Source organism: Chrysoperla carnea, chromosome 1 (genome assembly GCF_905475395.1).
Source record: "Chrysoperla carnea chromosome 1, inChrCarn1.1, whole genome shotgun sequence".
Lineage (NCBI taxonomy): Eukaryota > Metazoa > Arthropoda > Insecta > Neuroptera > Chrysopidae > Chrysoperla > Chrysoperla carnea.
Window position 1 is genome coordinate 138,687,300 of NC_058337.1, and position 19,804 is coordinate 138,707,103.

The following is a 19,804-nucleotide window of genomic DNA, read 5'->3' on the forward strand; positions in this document are numbered from 1 at the left end:
GTGCTTTGGCTGGTGGAGCGTCGGGTATTGCTAAAGCCGTTACAAATTATAAAAGTGCTCGTGATCAACTTAATGAGAGTCAAAGACACAACAAAACAATGGAAGCTATAGCAATGGGTAAAGGCTTGTATTTAAGACCATACAACAAAGGCATGGGATTATATTTAGCAAAAAACTAATTGAAACGCTACCACGTAGAGCGCTTTACGATACGGAGCTACGTGTGTATGCTAAACAATTTAAAATTCCGTATTTTCGTGGTGTTTTTATGCGTGACACCCTACCCAAAAGACCATATAAATATGAAACAGGAATTATCAACCATGATGTATCCAAAAATAGTGGCACACACTGGACGGCATATAAAAAGTACAATCGAAGTGTCATCTATTATGATAGTTTTGGAAATTTGAGACCGCCAGTGGAAATCATTAAATATTTTAACGGATGTGACATTCAATATAATTTTGATAGGCAACAACAGTTTAATACTCCGATTTGTGGACATCTATGTATACAATTTTTATTAAATAAATAAACCAGCAAGTCTTGTATTTACTTCATTCAAAATCAAGATGTCATACATGCTTACATTTACAGGGAATAGCTCTTTTTAACAACAGACTATTCTCCACCAATTGAATTAGATAAAAATGAAAATTATGAAATGGGTCTAGTAGATTTACAAGGGTACAATTCCATACCTAATATACACAGCTACAATAACATGTTTTATTACGATGATAAAGTCATAGAAATACCACCAGGATCTTATGAAGTTGAAGATATTGAACGTTATTTAAAAGAAGCTGTAGGTGATGAGGTGACACTACAAATAAATGCTAATACAAATACATTAAAATGTGAAATAAAGTGTACTGTGATAATAAACTGTGAACCATCAGATTCTGTTTGTCGCATGTTGGGATTTAATAAACGAAAACTAGATGCAAATAAAAGGCATGAAAGTGACAATACAGTTAATATTTTACCTGTAGAAACAATTTATGTTCAATGTAATATTACAAATGGATCGTATCATAACAATGAAATCAGTCACACATTGTTTCATTTTTCACCAAATCTACCACCAGGTTATAAAATTGTGATACATCCTATGAATGTTATTTATTTACCAATCAACTGTCGAACTATAAGCAACATTACGCTCATGTTAGTGGACCAAACTGGTAAATTAGTTAACTTTCGAGGTGAAAACATTACAATTGGATTACACTTGAAAAAGATATAATGGGTTTTGTATTTAATCATCCTACACGTTATGCCGGAGGCAGTGTTTCTACAAACCGTCTGATAAAACAACCTCAATCGAGCAACAATAGAATAAAAAATCACAAACAGTTATCATACGAAAATAGAAAATTTCTTCAATCAATTGGCTTAAAACTAAAACGGCCAATTGTTGGGTAAAATTTAGTTGCTGGTTTAAAATAAAGAAATCAGTTATACGAATAAAATTCAATTGTATTAAGAAGAAGAAGAAGAATGGCAGAAATACTAGAAGTGACCAATGTACCTGAGTACGATAATGTTATTACAGGACTAGAGTATCACAACCACCAAGCTTATAATTCATCGAAATTTGAATCAAGCGATGAGAGTAGAATTTGCATTCAATCACAAGACTTGTACACATTACCAAGTGAAAGTGTTTTAAATATCGAAGATCAAGTGACTGATGATGATGATACAAATACAGCCAGCTTCATATCGAATGCTATATCATTTATGTTTCATGAAATTCGTTATGAAATTGGTGGTAAGGTAATTGATGTGATTAACAATGTAGGCATCGTTAGCACTATAAAAAACTATCTATCCCTAAATCAAAATCAAAGTAAAGCTTTAGAGAATGCTGGCTTTGGTGAAAATTTTAAAAAGAATGCTGCTGGTTACTTCAATGTTCGTATTCCATTGAAAATGTATATGGGTTTTTTTGAAGATTATCCTAAAATTCTCGTAAACATGAAACAAGAAATCGTTATTGTTCGTGCAAATGATGATATTAATTGTTTTACCTCAACTGCCGCAACAAGCAAACCTAAAATTAAAATCAACAAATTAGAATGGTGTGTTCCATACGTTAAAGTGTCTGATAAAATGCGAGTCAAATTATACAACTTAGTCAATCAAAATGATGATTTGAGGTTATGGTTTCGATCAATGGAATGTCTACTTATACCAGAACTACCATTAACTGATAGACATGTGTGGAGTGTTAAAACTAGTGTAGAATGTCCTAACTACGCTGTTATCTGTTTCCAAACAAATCGTGACCGCAACATTTTAAAAGATTCCAGTCAGTTTGACCATTGTAACATAACAAATTTGAAAGTCTATTTAAATGGTGAAGCCTACCCATATGTGAATTTGAATCTAAATTATACAAATAATCAAACAGCGTTACTGTATGAAATGTATTGTAATTTTCAAAAATCGTACTATAGACGCTCTATAACAGAACCATTGCTAGATAAAGAAACGTTTATAAATAAATCACCTCTATTTGTCATTGACTGTTCTAAGCATCCAGAGTCACTTAAATCTACAACAGTCGACTTGCGCGTTGAGTTTGAAGCTAGTGTTAATTTCCCAGCTAAAACGCGTGCGTATTGTATAGTGTTCCATGATCGATTATTTAAATACAATCCACTCACGAATATTGTGAATAGAGTGGTTTAAAATGGCGTACATAGTGGACGTACAGGGTTTCAAAGTAAACAATGAATTCATCGTTAAAGAACTTAGTTTTGTGGATACAAATGGGAACCATTTTGGACATTATGTATTCAAACCACCATTTCCATTTAACACATTAAGTGATTCAGATAAGAAACAAACAATTTGGCTCTCAAATAATTACCATGGCTTATACTGGAATCAAGGAGCCACCGATTATTGCGAGTTATCAACCATTTTAACACATATTGCTAATCATAATGTAATATACTGCAAAGGTGAAGAAAAGAAAATTTGGATTAAAAAATTAATTCGAAATTCAACAAGGGCAGTCCACATTGAAAATTTGGATGGTGGAAAACCACTTCATAGGAATGACAGTGTATCAAAAGCTCTATGCATCTATCAACATAAACATTGTACCACAAATATTATTATGTATTTATTACATTATTTTTTTAATAGATCTTTATACGGAGGTGCTTGTTGTTGATAAATTAGTGTTAATGATTAAAAAAGTTTTAACAATAAATAATATTAAAAAATAAAATAATATTTTGTATTTTGTTTTAATCTAAAATTGTAATTTTTTTTAAATAAAATTTTTTTTTATCTTATCTGTAGTACAAGTTGATTTATTATTCCTTATAAAGAGCATATTATATAGGTTGATTGATGATACTTGTTAGGTTATTAAGCGCTGTTTATCAACTGTATAGGTCATTTAACTTGTGAGCTTTCATGTGATAACATGCTTCAGACAACGAAACAGCTAGCTAAGTTGAGCGATATTATACAGAAAAAGTATAACGCACTCAAAGCTGATGAACAAAGAGCGACCATTTCATTAGAAAAAACATTTAAGCCCATCACTGATCCGCTGAATCAGCTAGTAGAAAAACAAGAGAACGAAAACGATTTTACTCGAATTAATATAAAACGCAAGATAGAAGATGATACCTTAGAAGACAATAAAGATGAACTATTAAATTATACGCCAATGAAGGCTCGAAAATTATTTGAAGATACTCCAGTAGTCACAAAACAAAATCTATCAGACACCTATGAGGATGAGGTATTACACACTCCTGATGTTGTATTTAGGGAGGTTATAAAATCACAAGAGAATAATCATCATGCACTTCAACATTTTACAAAGACTTATGGAGATGTGGCTGGTAAATACATTTATTTTATATTATCGAATAAAGATGATAAGCTTATCGATAATATTTACGGATTACGTTATGATAATGCTGCTGATAGATTATATGTAGGTAATTCAGTTGTTTACATTAAGCATAACAATATACAAGTCAACGAAAAATGGTATGACGGAACATCAGGTTTATATGAGCTTTTAGTAAAACAGATACCAAAAAATTATTCAGAGCAAGACATGCGTAACTATTTGGAAATTGTAACATCAACAAACGCTAATAGACGGAATTATGACTCTCAGGGTCAAATTCAAGGAACTAAAAGTTTTAAGTATAAAAATATCATTAAGAAACATCTATACCCATCGGCTCCTGCTTCTGGTAGCGGTCTAACATTATCACGAGTAACTAATAATCCCATAGACTATGTGTACTGGAATACAATCGATGAACTTTGTGACAGATTACGGCTGTTATGCGCATCACGTGACGCGGGAAATTTCAGCCATCAAAATGAAATCAATAGTTTGATACAAGAGTTAAGGGAAGAAAATATAATATACTGAAAACCATACCGGTTTCTAAACAGACCAGTATTAAACAGGTCAAAACCTGTATTAAACAGATACAGACCAGTATTAAACAGGTTAAAACCAGTATTAAACAGGTACAGGCCAGTATTAAACAGACCTGTTTACATACAGACCTGTTTAGATACAGATCTGTTTAGATACAGACCTGTTTAGAAAGAGACCTGTTTAGATACAGACCTGTTTAGAAACAGACCTGTTTAGAAACAGACCTGTTTAGAAAGAGACCTGTTTAGAAAGAGACCTGTTTAGATACAGACCTGTTTAGAAAGAGACCTGTTTAGAAAGAGACCTGTTTAGATACAGACCTGTTTAGAAAGAGACCTGTTTAGAAACAGACCTGTTTAGAAAGAGACCTGTTTAGAAAGAGACCTGTTTAGATACAGACCTGTTTAGAAACAGACCTGTTTAGAAAGAGACCTGTTTAGAAAGAGACCTGTTTAGAAAGAGACCTGTTTAGAAACAGACCTGTTTAGAAACAGACCTGTTTAGATACAGACCTGTTTAGAAAGAGACCTGTTTAGATACAGACCTGTTTAGAAAGAGACCTGTTTAGATACAGACCTGTTTAGATACAGACCTGTTTAGAAACAGACCTGTTTAGAAACAGACCTGTTTAGAAAGAGACCTGTTTAGATACAGACCTGTTTAGAAAGAGACCTGTTTAGATACAGACCTGTTTAGAAACAGACCTGTTTAGAAACAGACCTGTTTAGATACAGACCTGTTTAGAAAGAGACCTGTTTAGATACAGACCAGTATTAAACCGAGCTGTTTCTTATTAGACCTGTTTAGATTTTATATTTATTATATGTAATTATTTAAATTACATCATAACCTATTGAGAACTCATTATGAATGGTATAGATAAATTTGGAAGTCCTCTCTTCAAAAATTATCAAGATTCATATACATCACATAATGAATCAATACTTCGATGTAATGGCGGAAATAATTGCTTCGATGCAAAACAAAGACGAATTGTGAATGTTGGGAAACCTATAAATAAGCAAGATGTTGTGAACTTGGAAAGTCTTGGGCAGTGTTTGTCATTAGATGATGAAGAATCATACTTTGACGCAAAAAATAAAAAAATAAGTAATGTAGCAAGTCCAGAATTTTCAACTGATGCTGTGGATTTATACACCCTTATCAATCATGTTAGTGATAAAATCAATAACACTACTGAAATATTTAACGAGAGTCTGAAAAAATTAAATGGTTATTTTCGAATATCAATACGTAATACACAACCAACAAAATTTTATTCAGATCCAACTGCTGATTTTGCATGGTATATATTGGAAAATAATACAAGAGTTTATGTATTTAGATTCCCAATCTCTGTGATGATACATCATTTAGATATTAAACCAACATACTGTGAGGTCTTCAAAAACGATAGTATTATAGATAAAAATAAACTTAATACATTAAAATCAAACGATTATTTAACGTTTGGTATTCCTAAAAGTTTCATGAATACAAACTCCGATTCCATGTTACTATATGTTGACATTGGTATAAAATATAAATTAATAGATGGATAAAAAACGAATTGTTGTGAATGAGCTACATAAACCAGCTCGACGTAATTATCCAAGAAGGCGTGTAATCATTAAGGGACTCAATGATTTATTTCAAGCTGATTTGGTAGAAATGATCCCGTATGCAAGACAAAATACCAACTTTAAATATATTTTGGTGGTCATCGATTGCTTCTCCAAATATAGCTGGGCTATGCCACTAAAGTCCAAGAGTGCGGTGGATGTCACTAATGCCATGGAACAGATTATAAAAGATCGTACACCGAAAAACCTTCAAACTGATAATGGTACGGAATTTTATAATGAAAAATTTAAGAGATTGATGAAAGAGTACAACATAAACCATTATTCTGTATATTCAACTAAAAAGGCGTGTATTGTGGAAAGATTTATACGCACACTGAAATCGATGATGTACAAACATTTCAGTTTGTATGGTAATTATAAATGGATAAAAGTATTACCGGAATTGATTAAACAGTACAATAATTCATACCATCGGACAATCAGGATGAAGCCATCACAAGTCAATACACGAAACGAAAAACGGATTTTAAAAGATTCATACAATCATATTAAGATGGTGGGTCCAAAACAAAAATTTACAGTTGGCGATCATGTAAGGATAAGTAAATTTAGAACGACGTTTGCTCGTGGTTTTCATCCATCATGGACACCAGAAATATTCACCATTCGCGAGGTGAAACTTACAAACCCAAGAACATATTTACTGAAGGACTACAACAACGAAGATATAAAGGGTGGTTTCTATGCCGAAGAATTACAAAAAGTTCACGATCCAAACATTTATTTAGTGGAAAAGGTCTTAGCTAAACATGGATCCAAAGTTAAAGTCCGGTGGTTAGGGTTCGACTCTTTACACGATTCATATATTGATAAAAAAAGTCTCCTTTTATAGTGGAACGTTTTATGAACATACTTGTAACAATAAAAAATTTGTTATAGTGGACCGTTTTTGTGCACATACTTGTGATTTATAAAAAAAAAATAAAACATATCACATTGTAAAAATATTATTTTTATTGTAAAATTTTATCTATAACATATAAAAACAGAGTTGTATTATAATAATATTTTAAAAATATATATTTATAAATTATCGAAAATACATTATAATTATTATTCTGAAAAGTGTCCATTGTCATCATCATCATCATCATCATCATCATCATTATCTTTCTTCATAAGATAATTTTCAATTATTTCTTTCACTTGAACATAGTCGGATAACTCGTCTGATGTAAATACACTGTAGTAAGATTGTTCAAAAATGGATAGTCCTACAATTCCATCTTTTTGTCCAGAGTGGATATTTTTTAAAATCCAGTTCCAAATTTGTTTGTCTTCATCGTCTGACGATGGGGAAAATTTCACTTCTAAGTCCATTTGTTCTACCTTATCAATAAGGTAGTTTAAAGTTTCCGGTCGACCACATTTAATTGCCATATTAACTAATGTTTTAAAATACTTTGTTAACACATTGTTTAAAGTACTTAAACTACAATTATCTTTAATCATATTAACAATACAGTTGTTATCACTATTATGATTACCAAAGTCTTGCATTTTGTATGTTTAAACTAACACTAAATTGTTTTCTATAATAATTCAACCTAACTATCAGTTTTTTGACACCCCCACCACTACTCTATCAATTGTTCATGCGCACTACTCTATCAATTGTTTGTACACCTATCACAATACCGAACCACTTTGAGGATCATCACAACAACAACAGCAGGGCACATTTCTGAAACAACAGCAAAAATTAGCTAAATATTAAAAACATAAAATATAAAATACTTACACTCAACAAATAATGCTATAGTGGCCCCATGGTTTTGTTTCACATGAATTGTGAGTAATGTGTCGTTTTTGGTCAAATGGTGATAAGCCCACTTTCTGCTGTTTGATGGTATGTAAGCGGTGTCGCTTGGATTGGATGCTTTGCTGAACACGGTAAAAGTTACGGTTCTCAAGCAAACACCGCTTATAGTCCTCAAAAGTAAGTTTTCGGATAGCTGACTTCTTGAGACCCTTGGATCGTTTAGTCTCTTTTTTATTTTGCACCCGAATAGCATACATTTTGCTACGTAATCCGACAAATTCTAGCATAACATCACCATTATTTTCATCGGACATTAAACCCTTGACTTTCTTATTACGTAGTGGTATACCATAGACGTTGTCGGGTGCATAGTCAGCCGTATCAAAACGATTAATATCCTGTTTCATGACCTCATAGACGTCAGTATTTCTCACGCTATAAATTAGACTATCGGTGTCTGTGTATAATAACCTGACATTTGTGGGGTTGTACCGTTGGTACATGTAGTTGTAGTGGAAGTCATACACAAACGTTTTCGATATGTCTAAAATTGTGAAGCCTATGTAGATGGGTTTGTTGAAACGTATCTGTGATTTTTTCATTTCAACAATACTGACGTCATTGTCGAGCACCATCACACTGTGAAAATTGGGATTGGCAATTAATTTCTTCACACCATGTTTTCCATCCCAATTTTTTCGTATGTACACAACCCGATGTTTCCTCACATTCTCCATGGTTTTACCGAAGATGGCATTAATCATGAGTTTGAATAATGCTTTTTCAAACTCATTTGAGGCGTTCTTGCGCATCTCGGTATTGAAATCAATATATGGTTTCAACCATGCAGATTGATCGAATTGTAACACACGGTGGTATTTTGTTACCTTAACACCGAGTTGTGTATACAGTTTTAAATTCCTGTAGTGCACGACATAGTTGGTCTTATTGTAAAGGGTTGACAGAAGATATTTTTGTTTTGATCCAGGTGGTTTCGTTGTCTCCGGACATGGCGGTAAATCGCTAAAGTTATCATGTAGATGTTGGGGTATTTCAAGGTCTACTTCTAAAATGTACCCGACTGGTGAATCATCTGCAACATCCTCGATGTTTGGTGTGTCGACCCACTTAAAATTTCCTGTTGGTAGGTATCCACACATTGCTGCACCATATAGGTTCACCACATCATAATACATAAGGTAGACATCTTCTTGAGTTTTATCATACCCCTCTTCCATGTACTTATTGTTTGCCTTAGCATAGCGATTAGAACATTGACTTACACCGCCTCTGATTCCTTTCTCGATAAACAACAAGTCATCAATATCCGTGAACAATTCCAATTTGATATTGGTGTATTTCAACATGGCGCTCCACGTATAGCCAGGAAGTGTGTAATAGTGACTAGGATCGAGACTATAGCTATGAATACAAGTGTTACGGAAATTTTCAAAAATATCCGCAAGTAGTAACACATCAGTTTTCATATACAGGTCTGAATAATCACCTAGTGTATGTAAATTGAATGTGTTCCATACCTGTATCGCATGGTTATAATCCTCATCCGTTATGTGTTCATCTGTTAACACACTGTAGAACGCCTCCTTTGGTGGTAATTTTGTCTCTTGGAGACGTCCCCAGCTACTCATGTATTCATATGGAAATACACCTTTTCTCGTTAGCAATTGAAATTGTTCATCATTACTGACCTATAAAAAATTAAAAAACAAATTACAACCCTGTATTAAAAATTAATTATTTTTTATCATTTACCTCTTTATGTAAAATGGATTTTTTATCATTATCTAAATATGAGGCCAGATTTTCCAACTTGTCTGCGAGAAATCGGAAGGAATCAATGAATCTTAATTGAATGTCCGAGACGTGCTTTGTGAAACTGATGTACTTTTCTTTGTTGATGGGCAACACATCAACTTGACCGTCGATTTCCGTCAGCAGAGCTTCAATAATAAAATGCGAATCGTATCCACTTAAGTTGTGCATCACAACAGGTATCACCCTTGAATCTTGATAATTCAGATTACAAAATTGGTGTGCTGCTCCACGGTAGATACCTAAAATAGATTAATATAAAATTAGATGAAATTAAAAAATAATAAATAAATTACATTACCTGTGCGATGTGAATGGTCGCGAACACGTATGGAATTGGATACGAAATCTTTATCACAAATGTGACACTTCTCTGCTGACATAAAATCCAGTTCTTGTTCGACGGTGAGCGGATACATTGGTTTAACGTGTTTTATTTTTTGCTCTAATGAGTACGCTACTTGTTCCAGTTCATGAACAAACCACTTGACACAATCAGCACCACGGTATGCCTTATAAAACGATTGGTTGGGATCATGGGTACAATGAACATAGTAACCTACACTGTAGGGTACATGTTTTTGAATATTTTTTGTATAAGACCCATGATCCATTTCCATGTCTTCATGATGTTGTGGTACCAATAGTGCCTCAAAGTCAGCGTACACCATATACTCAACACGTTCCTTGCTGTTGAAATCTTTGAACTCAACGAACCGCTCGTCATCAGTTTCAGGCATTCGTACCCGCACTGCTTCTTGCTCACCACAATTTACTGAATGCTGTTGGAGTTTGCCTTCTGTAGCAAAATAGTTGAGACATCGATCACATAAAAATATTTTATGCTCGAATTTTGTTACACCCGATCGAGCCAACTTTGCTAAATTTTTTATCCAGCAAAAGTGGTGACTGTTCCCATTCTCCACAGCCAATAGATGAATTTTCTTCCCCGCAGTGTTCGAACTAACGCGTACAGGGAAAATTTCTAAATCACGTAGAAACGTAACTTTGTAGCCGTACACGTTAATCGATAGCTGCGGGTTCATCTTTTCAAATTTATTAATTTGATCCAGAGACATGGGAAACTTTAATCCATCATATTTTAAATGATATTTATAGTGCGGGTACTTAGTTAAACGTTGAGGATCCTTTTCAACCGGGTAAAGTGCTGACATTATCGACCATAAAAAGCAATGTTGGTCTTTATTCTGGACATTAATCACAGCTTTTCTACATTTAATTGCAGATGGTAGTTCGCAAAATGTTCCAGCTGTGATCGGAGAGTACTTATTCATGTGGACTCGAATATTTATGATCATGTCAAGAGCCCAACCGCTATCGCGTTCCTGGAATTCTTCCAATTTTTTCAACAAATAGTTTTTGACATGATCAATGTACCACTCCTGCATGTCCGTTGTCAGATACATTTCCTTAGCCGACGTTATAAAAGTTTTCAAATCCTCCTCTTTGGTGCTGGGCTTAATGAAATTGCCCGTGAACATAATATACACCTGAAATAAAATCTCATTAGACTATTTAAATTATAAATCTTAAATTTTACTTACCTTGAGGGGATGATTCACTAGCTCACGCCGAACGTGTCTTCTAAACATTGGAAATGCCCGGTTGAAAAATATATTTGGATCTTTATAATCCAAATTGGTAATCATACCAGTCTTCACCCTGCCCTGGTGGTGGGTTTCAATTGTCTCCCAGATTAGATGTCGATTTTGTTTTTTGGTGACACCACCACCTTGCTTAACTAAATCTAATCGCAGTCGGTGAAGTTGCCGCTGGTATGATTTACAAAGTCCAATATTAGCTTCAAGACGCAGAGGATTTTCTTTCTTTAACATCAACATCTTTTTGAATAAGCGGATGTTCTGCTTATTAAGTATCATCCATCGCTCAGCTTCCTCCACCGTCTTGATGAGCCTCAACGCTCTCTCCACTTTCTTCATCATATCAGTGCTACCACCTTGAGGTACCACGTTTATCGTCTGCATAACATTTTGTTCGTAGGTGTCCATCTTTCAAAAAATTATATTTTAGTTTCACAATAATATTTAAAAAATTTTACACTTACCGTTATATTTTCAAATACTAAGCAAAATATACGTTACCGAACGTTCAACACTAAAGTTAACTTACAACTGAGTAATATTTGTTTTTTGTATAAAATATATAGACTAAGTTTAGAATAATAAATATACCAAAACAAAAAAAAAAAACAAAAAATAATAATAATAATAATAATAATAATAATAATAAAAATAACGTAAAAAATATATGCGGAAAAAACTAACTGAAGCAAAGGTGAATTTCAAAAGAGATACTTCAACAGCTACGTACATCACTTTTTATAGCATTATCCCCACCACTAAAAAAGTTGTAATTTGATATTTTTATAATCGTAATTCAAACTAATTATTTTTTCTTGGAATTCAGACAAGTTTAAACATGTTCAAACAAGTTTGAACATGTTCAAACAAGTTTGAACTTGTAGCAGGATGATGATATCATATTTTTCAAGGTCAAATTAACATATTCTTGAGAATAGCTGACACGTGTAAAATTATTTTAAGATCAAAGTCCATTCAAACAAGTTTGAACATGTATTTTTATTATGTAAATTTCAAGTGTCATATTACATTGCTTAATCATAAAAAAAAAATATTAACATCCGGTCACGTGTTTTGACACATGTAAAATTATTTCAAACAAGTTTGAACTTGTAACAAGATGATGATATCATATTTTTCAAGGTCAAATTAACATATTCTTGAAAATTGCTGACACGTGTAAAATTATTTTAAGATCAAAGTCCATTCAAACAAGTTTGAACATGTATTTTTATTATGTAAATTTCAAGTGTCATATTACATTGCTAATTCAATAAAAAAAAAAATTAACATCCGGTCACGTGTTTTGACACATGTAAAATTATTTCAAACAAGTTTGAACTTGTTATAAGATGATGATATCATATTTTTCAAGGTCAAATTAACATATTCTTGAGAATAGCTGACACGTGTAAAATTATTTTAAGATCAAAGTCCATTCAAACAAGTTTGAACATGTATTTTTATTATGTAAATTTCAAGTGTCATATTACATTGCTAATTCAATAAAAAAAAAAAATTAACATCCGGTCACGTGTCTTGAATTTTATCATGTATATTTAAAGTGTCAAATTACAATATTTTTCAAGGTCAAATTAACATATTCTTTAAAATTGTTGACTAATGTCAACGTCCCGCCCCCCGTTCACTCTCCGCCACTATTGGTCAAAGCCAATGACGTCATCAATGCTTAGGCAGCCATTCCTTCCCCCACCACACCTCCCGACGCCATCTTGATTTTTACAGCGCTACTATTGGTCAAAGCCAATGACGTCCCCCCCTCCAACTTCGCATTCAACCGAGGTTTGCCCTTTTTGGAAAAGTGTACCATACTTTGGGGTTGAAAGTGGGCTCGATTATCTCATCTAACGTCCAATTCCCGCCCCCCCTTTAACCCCCTTTAACCCCCACTTCCAAAACCACGCCCACCACTTTAAGCTCCACTTCCGCCAAGAAACACACTAACGCTCTGTCAGCCACGCCCCCACCACACCTCCCAACGCCATCTTGATTTACTATTGGTCAATGACGTCATCCAACTTCCGAGGTTTCCAACATTCACCTAGGTTTGCCCTTTTTTGAAAAGTGTACCATCAAAACGGGGTTACTTGAGGTCAAACTGCGCCAGGACCGCTGTGACTCTTCTACTATTATAGTTAATAAAAAAGAAGACTGTTATAAAGTATTAGATATTATTTACAATATTTATTCTGTTGATGTAAAGAAGTTTAAAGACTATATTACTAATCCTAAGGATAATGGCTACCGTTCCTTACATGTCATAATTAATATCTATAAACGTAATATAGAAATACAAATACGTAGCAGAGAGATGCATAATACAGCAGAATTTGGTACAGCAAACCACGATGAATATAAAAAGACACAGGAAACAAGATTAAGAAAGCTACTCTCTAATGATAGGTTTAATACAGCTTATATTAATATTAACATCAATAATGCATATAATATTTTGAGTCGATTTAATTGGACTATGTCACAACTCCTTGCATATGAGCAGATACTTGAGAATCTTTGTCATCATTTGGATTGCCGTAACAGAACATGCGAAAAGCGAAAAGTGGACTATCCATCGGATGGCTTTTATCTGATTCGCAATTTTGCTAAATGCAAAACTCCTGAAAGTGTTATGTGTACTAATATCAGCGAACTGTTGAAAAAGGATTTTTGTAGTCATTTTGTTTGTATAAACCACTGTAGTTTTGATAAATAAGGAGTCTTTCCAATTAACTGTGTAAATTTTTTCAAAGCCCTAGATTCTCCCTTCAAATTTAATTAAAAAATGAGCCATAGCCGCGTTCCAATTTGGGACAGGCATAGACCATTTTCTAGTCATATAATCAATTGCCAAATATAAGCTTTTAAAAACAGCATTATCATTTGGGAAAACTCTCTTATTTTTAGTCACCTTACGTAACTGACTATTGACAGATTCCACAGCATTAGTTGTATAAATTATTTTCCTTATTTCTTCAGGATAGCCTTAGAAAATTATTAAATTATCCCAATTGGCATACCAGGACTTAGCAATTTGAGGATGTTGTTTATTCCATTTTGCTTCAAAACTTTCCAAAGCAATGTGCTTCTTCTTCAGTACTAGCAGTATAAATAGGTTTTAAATCACCTGCAAGTTCTTTACGGTCCTAATAAGATACATATCTTAAACTATTTCTGATTTGATGTACAATACATAATTGATGCTCAGTCTTTGGAAAAATGCTCCTATAGTGTCATTGTCAATTAGAAAGGGCCCAGTAAATTACGTCAAAAAGGAACCACTATGCAACGACAGTTTTCTTTGCCTAGGGTTGACAGTTTTCTTTGCCGGTTATGGTGGTAGTGCATTGCTCATCTCAATCACCTTGTTATCTATTGTATTACTTCAGTTTTAAATTGTTTGAATGTTGTCATCCCTAATTCTTATTAGGATTTAAATCATAATTAAGCATTATAAATAACTCATTTAGAGCATCTTTAGCAGAATAATTATTATTGCCTTCGTAATGTGCTGTAGCAACTAATTCCTTTATCACTGCTCTTATTGATAACCATACAATTAAATTGTCATGTTTTTGCCTATTATAATGTATTGATATCCTTTCAAATTCAGGATAATTAGCTATATCTTCTTCAACATATGGCATGAACATTTCTAATGATTCATTTACCATTGCTTGATCTGAAGAGCTTGATAATCTTTTTGTTCCTACTTCATCGTTGAGATTTATCACATGATTAACATTATGGATTTTACTATCAAGAAAAATGTGATCAAAATTCTGATCTAATAGTGCTTGTATCTCTTGTCTATTCTGGATTACAGTGAATTTATTAGAATGAGCAAAACTAGTTATTTCCATAATGGTTTGGGGTATGTGCTTTCCTAAAAAATTGATTATACATACTGCTCTCTGTAACGATTTTAAGTCTGAGTGTAATATAGAGCCTTGCTTAATACATCCAGTTGCTAAGATTACAGGATAAAACTCTTCTGGTACATCTTGATACTATACCTCTAAATCCAAATTTTTGGCTTCTTTATAATATAATAATACAAAATTCCTTTTATTCTCAAATCCTATACATTTTAGTTTTTTTAAAGCTCTGACTAGCAAATCTTCATTGTGAACCTTATAAATCATTGGCTCATTGGTAGTGGTATGGATTACTGTATAATTATTATCATTAACACCATTAGTTATCATACTATTTATTCTCCTCCACCTGTTTTAGTAATGCACTTTTTCTTCTATAACTATCTGATTGAATTTCTAAAATCGTAGCATGATGGATGAGCCTATCAATCGCTGCTACAGTCATAGAATTAGTAGTAAAATACTGTCCCATTCACTAAAAAGTTGGTTAGCAGTTACAATCATACTACCAACCTGAATTCTGGATTAGCTAATTTTGATATATAGCAGGTTTATTAGGTTTCATACAGTATGCAATTAGGGCGGATAAGATATGTACGAAGGCATTCCAAATTGATCTATGTCTTGTATGTTCGATCTCGAAAGAACCCTTCAGCAGACTAAATACTGTTTCGATAATTGAGCGTATGCGTAATAATATTTTTTCAAATAATGGCATAAGTTTATTCTTCATTTTCTTCTTTATGCCAGTTACTAACTTGAGTCCTTTACTGTATAGATCATCAAAAAGCTCTTGTTTGATATAACCCTTATCGCCAAACAATAATCCCGTGATATGTTTGGTGATTGTCGAAACCGGTGCTCTATCATCTACATTACCAGGCGTTAGTTTTAGACCTTGAATCTAACCTTTTTCGTTAATAAGCAAATGTAATTTTAGACCAAAAAACCAACTTTTTGTTGTTTTACCCAAAGCAGCAATACCAGCAAATACTTTATTATGAGAGATTCTTTTTGGATGACAAACTTCTAAAGATGTGGCGTCAATAGAGTTACAAAGTCTGATTTATATAATTGTAGATAGGACATATAAAAATATTTAAAGTTTTTACAAGGTGATTGATAGTATAAAAGCACTATTGTTAACAGCTCAGAATAGCTTATTTTAGGCTTTCTTGTAGGATTTTTATTAATTAATGGTAAAAATGATTTATTAATCCATTGCTCGCTAATTTTACAAAAATCATCGACAAAACAAAATAATGCAGTAATATCTTTCTTCATGGGGATACTCTTGTTTTTTTTTGCTAAAAATTATATAGAGTATCTTCTATCCCTTGTAAATACTTACTTCCAAACCTGGAGTAATCCAGAATTCAGGTTACCAGATTCATATCGTTGAGAAATCAACTCAAGCAATACATGTGTTTCTCCTTCATCTTTACGTACATAACCAATATCATCAAGGATAATAACATCATACTTATCTAATTTGGTCAGTTCATTTGGTAATCTATACTTTTTACGTGCAGCTTGTAAAAGCTGTACTAATTTAATAGTAGATATAAATAATACCTTAACATGGTGCTCCACTAAAGCATATCCTATTGCAGCCGCTAAGTGACTTTTGCCTACTCCAGACGGACCGAAGATTAAAAGATTTTCTGATCTCTTTATCCAGGCAGTATTAAAAGCTAATTCCTCTACCTTAGCTTTATTAAGTGGCTGTACTTGGCTAAAATCAAAAGTGGTTAAAGATTTACCAGGTGGTAAATGTGCTTTCCTAAGATAAGCTTGTACTTTTTTCCTATGACGTGTCTCTACCTCCTGTTTTAAAAGAATAGAAATCAGTTTATTATAACTCCATCCTTCAATTTTTGCCTTCTCTAAAAATTTTTCCCATGTCTCAAGTATAGTCAATAATCCTAATTCTTTTAGAAGAATTGGTAAAGTTGCAGAATCATGCATAACAACCTCCTACAGCAAACACAGATAAAAGATGATCATATGTTTGTAGCGAATGTTGTGTTACTCCTATAGATGGTAATAATAAATTATTACTACAAGATTGAAACCGTATTTGCAATAAACTCAAAGAAGGTATCTGACCTTTAGCAAAAGATGACAGCACAAATTCGCCCAGTGCCAGTTCACAATCATAATCAGCAGCTAACTTTAAAATACCTACCATTAATTTATTCGCATGCTTTTGCTTACAATGCTGATTAATCAAATTCCAAACCTGAATTCTGGATTACTCCAGGTTTGGAAGTAAGTATTTACAAGGGATAGAGATACTCTATATAATTTTTAGCAAAAAAAAAACAAGAGTATCCCCATGAAGAAAGATATTACTGCATTATTTTGTTTTGTCGATGATTTTTGTAAAATTAGCGAGCAATGGATTAATAAATCATTTTTACCATTAATTAATAAAAATCGTACAAGAAAGCCTAAAATAAGCTATTCTGAGCTGTTAACAATAGTGCTTTTATACTATCAATCACCTTGTAAAAACTTTAAATATTTTTATATGTCCTATCTACAATTATATAAATCAGACTTTGTAACTCTTCCATCATATACCTCTAGTAAATGAATAATTGCTTAGAGTAAGATAATATGCTAATCAAGTAACTATGGAATATAAAAAACTAGCAGTAATAGAAAGACAAGAATTAAAAGCCCATCATAAGCAGGAGAGAGATAGTAGGATTAGAGACCGGATCAAAGCTGTTCTTATGTATGATAATGGATATAGTATTGCTGAGATATCAACAGTGTTATTACTGAGTGATGAGGGGATAAGAAAACATTTAATAGATTATCATAAAGATAAGAAGCTTAAGCCTGAAAATGGTGGTAGTTACAGCAAGCTTACTGTAGTTCAGGAAGCAGAGTTAATAGTTCATTTTGAAGATAATAATTATGTTTATGCTAGAGATATAGGTTTGTACATAGAACGTCAATATGGAGTAATCTACACATTAGCTGGGGTAATCAAGCTGTTACACAGATTAGGTTTTAGTTATAAAAAACCTAAGTTAATTCCTGGGAAAATAGATTTAGCCAAGCAGGAGGAATTTAAGCTGCAATATAGTTTATTAAAGAATAATTTAGCTAAGGATGAGTCTATTTACTTTATGGATAGTGTTCATCCTCAATATCAGACTAGAGCTAGATTTGGTTGGATTAGGAAGAATACAGTTAAAACGTTACCAAGCTTTAGTGGATGGAAACGTAAGCATATTATGGGTGCAATTGATATAAAAAATCTAAATTTAGTAACAACTGATAATCCTAAAGTTAATGGTGATTACATCATTGAATTTTTAAAGAAATTGGAAGAAAATAACCAAGAGAAAAGCAAAATTTACTTGATATGTGATAATGCAGGATATCATAGGTCAAAAAAGGTAAAAGAATATCTACAAAACAGTAAAATAGAACTATTATTTTTGCCACCATATAGTCCTAATCTTAATCCAATTGAACGACTGTGGAAATTATATTTTAATTGTATTCTGTTGTCAGTAACAATAAATTTTATTAAAATTTTGATGCATTTACTGAATCTATAAGAGCATTTTTTGAAAATATTGAAAAATATAGAAGTAGAATTTCTTCATTGGTAAATGACAATTTTCAAACCATTGGTCCTAATCACTTTACCAACTCTTCATGTAAAAGAAGTATATACTCGTTTTGTAGCTCTAAAACCAATAGTTTTGAGTTATTTAGTTTTATTACTTGAATGGTATACGCAGAAAGCTAAATCTACAGGAGTTTCTTATATTGACGCCACATCTTTAGAAGTTTGTCATCCAAAAAGAATTTCTCGTAATAAAGTATTTGCTGGTATTGCTGCTTTGGGTAAAACAACAAAAAGTTGGTTTTTTGGTCTAAAATTACATTTGCTTATTAACGAAAAAGGCCAGATTCAAGGTCTAAAACTAACCCCTGGTAATGTAGATGATAGAGCACCGGTTTAGACAATCAACAAACATATCACAGGATTATTGTTTGGCGATAAGGGTTATATCAAACAAGAGCTTTTTGATGATCTATACAGTAAAGGACTCAAGTTAGTAACTGGCATAAAGAAGAAAATGAAGAATAAACTTATACCATTATTTGAAAAAATATTATTACGCAAACGCTCAATTATCGAAACAGTATCTAGTCTGCTGAAGGGTTCTTTCGAGATCGAACATACAAGACATAGATCAATTTGGAATGCCTTCGTACATATCTTATCCGCCCTAATTGCATACTGTATGAAACCTAATAAACCTGCTATATCTCAAAATTAGCTAATCCAGAATTCAGGTTCCAAATGTTTTTATATGTCTCATTTGGTAAAATATCATCCCGTAGAATAGAACCACGAAATGCTACAGACTTCTTTATCAAAGAATTTACTAAATGGCGGTAATTAATACATCTAGATCTTTGCCATTTTTTTTTTTTATCAACTCTTACTTTCGCTAGATTTAAAACATGATCAGCACCTAAATAACATGCAAGATAACTATCATAAATATGAATCTTCAGTTGATGACCAACCAAACGTGATGGTACAGTATACATAACTTTTTGTACCGATA

The 19,804-nt window shown here is 32.7% G+C and overlaps 2 protein-coding genes across 2 annotated transcripts; one reads left to right on the plus strand and one right to left on the minus strand.

Annotated features, from left to right (window-relative positions):
* The first annotated feature begins 1,506 nt into the window (after positions 1-1,506).
* On the plus strand, positions 1,507-2,703 carry LOC123295727. Its single transcript, XM_044877166.1, has one exon. It carries the CDS (start codon positions 1,507-1,509, stop codon positions 2,701-2,703), a length of 1,197 nt encoding a protein of 398 aa, XP_044733101.1.
* Positions 2,704-9,882: 7,179 nt separating this feature from the next.
* On the minus strand, positions 9,883-11,709 carry LOC123295734. Its single transcript, XM_044877179.1, has 4 exons — positions 11,245-11,709; positions 10,648-11,190; positions 9,976-10,554; positions 9,883-9,921 (listed from the first exon to the last, which is right to left on the minus strand). The coding sequence occupies exons 1-4, from the start codon at positions 11,707-11,709 to the stop codon at positions 9,883-9,885; spliced, it is 1,626 nt and encodes a 541-aa protein (XP_044733114.1).
* Between the last annotated feature and the right edge of the window lie 8,095 nt (positions 11,710-19,804).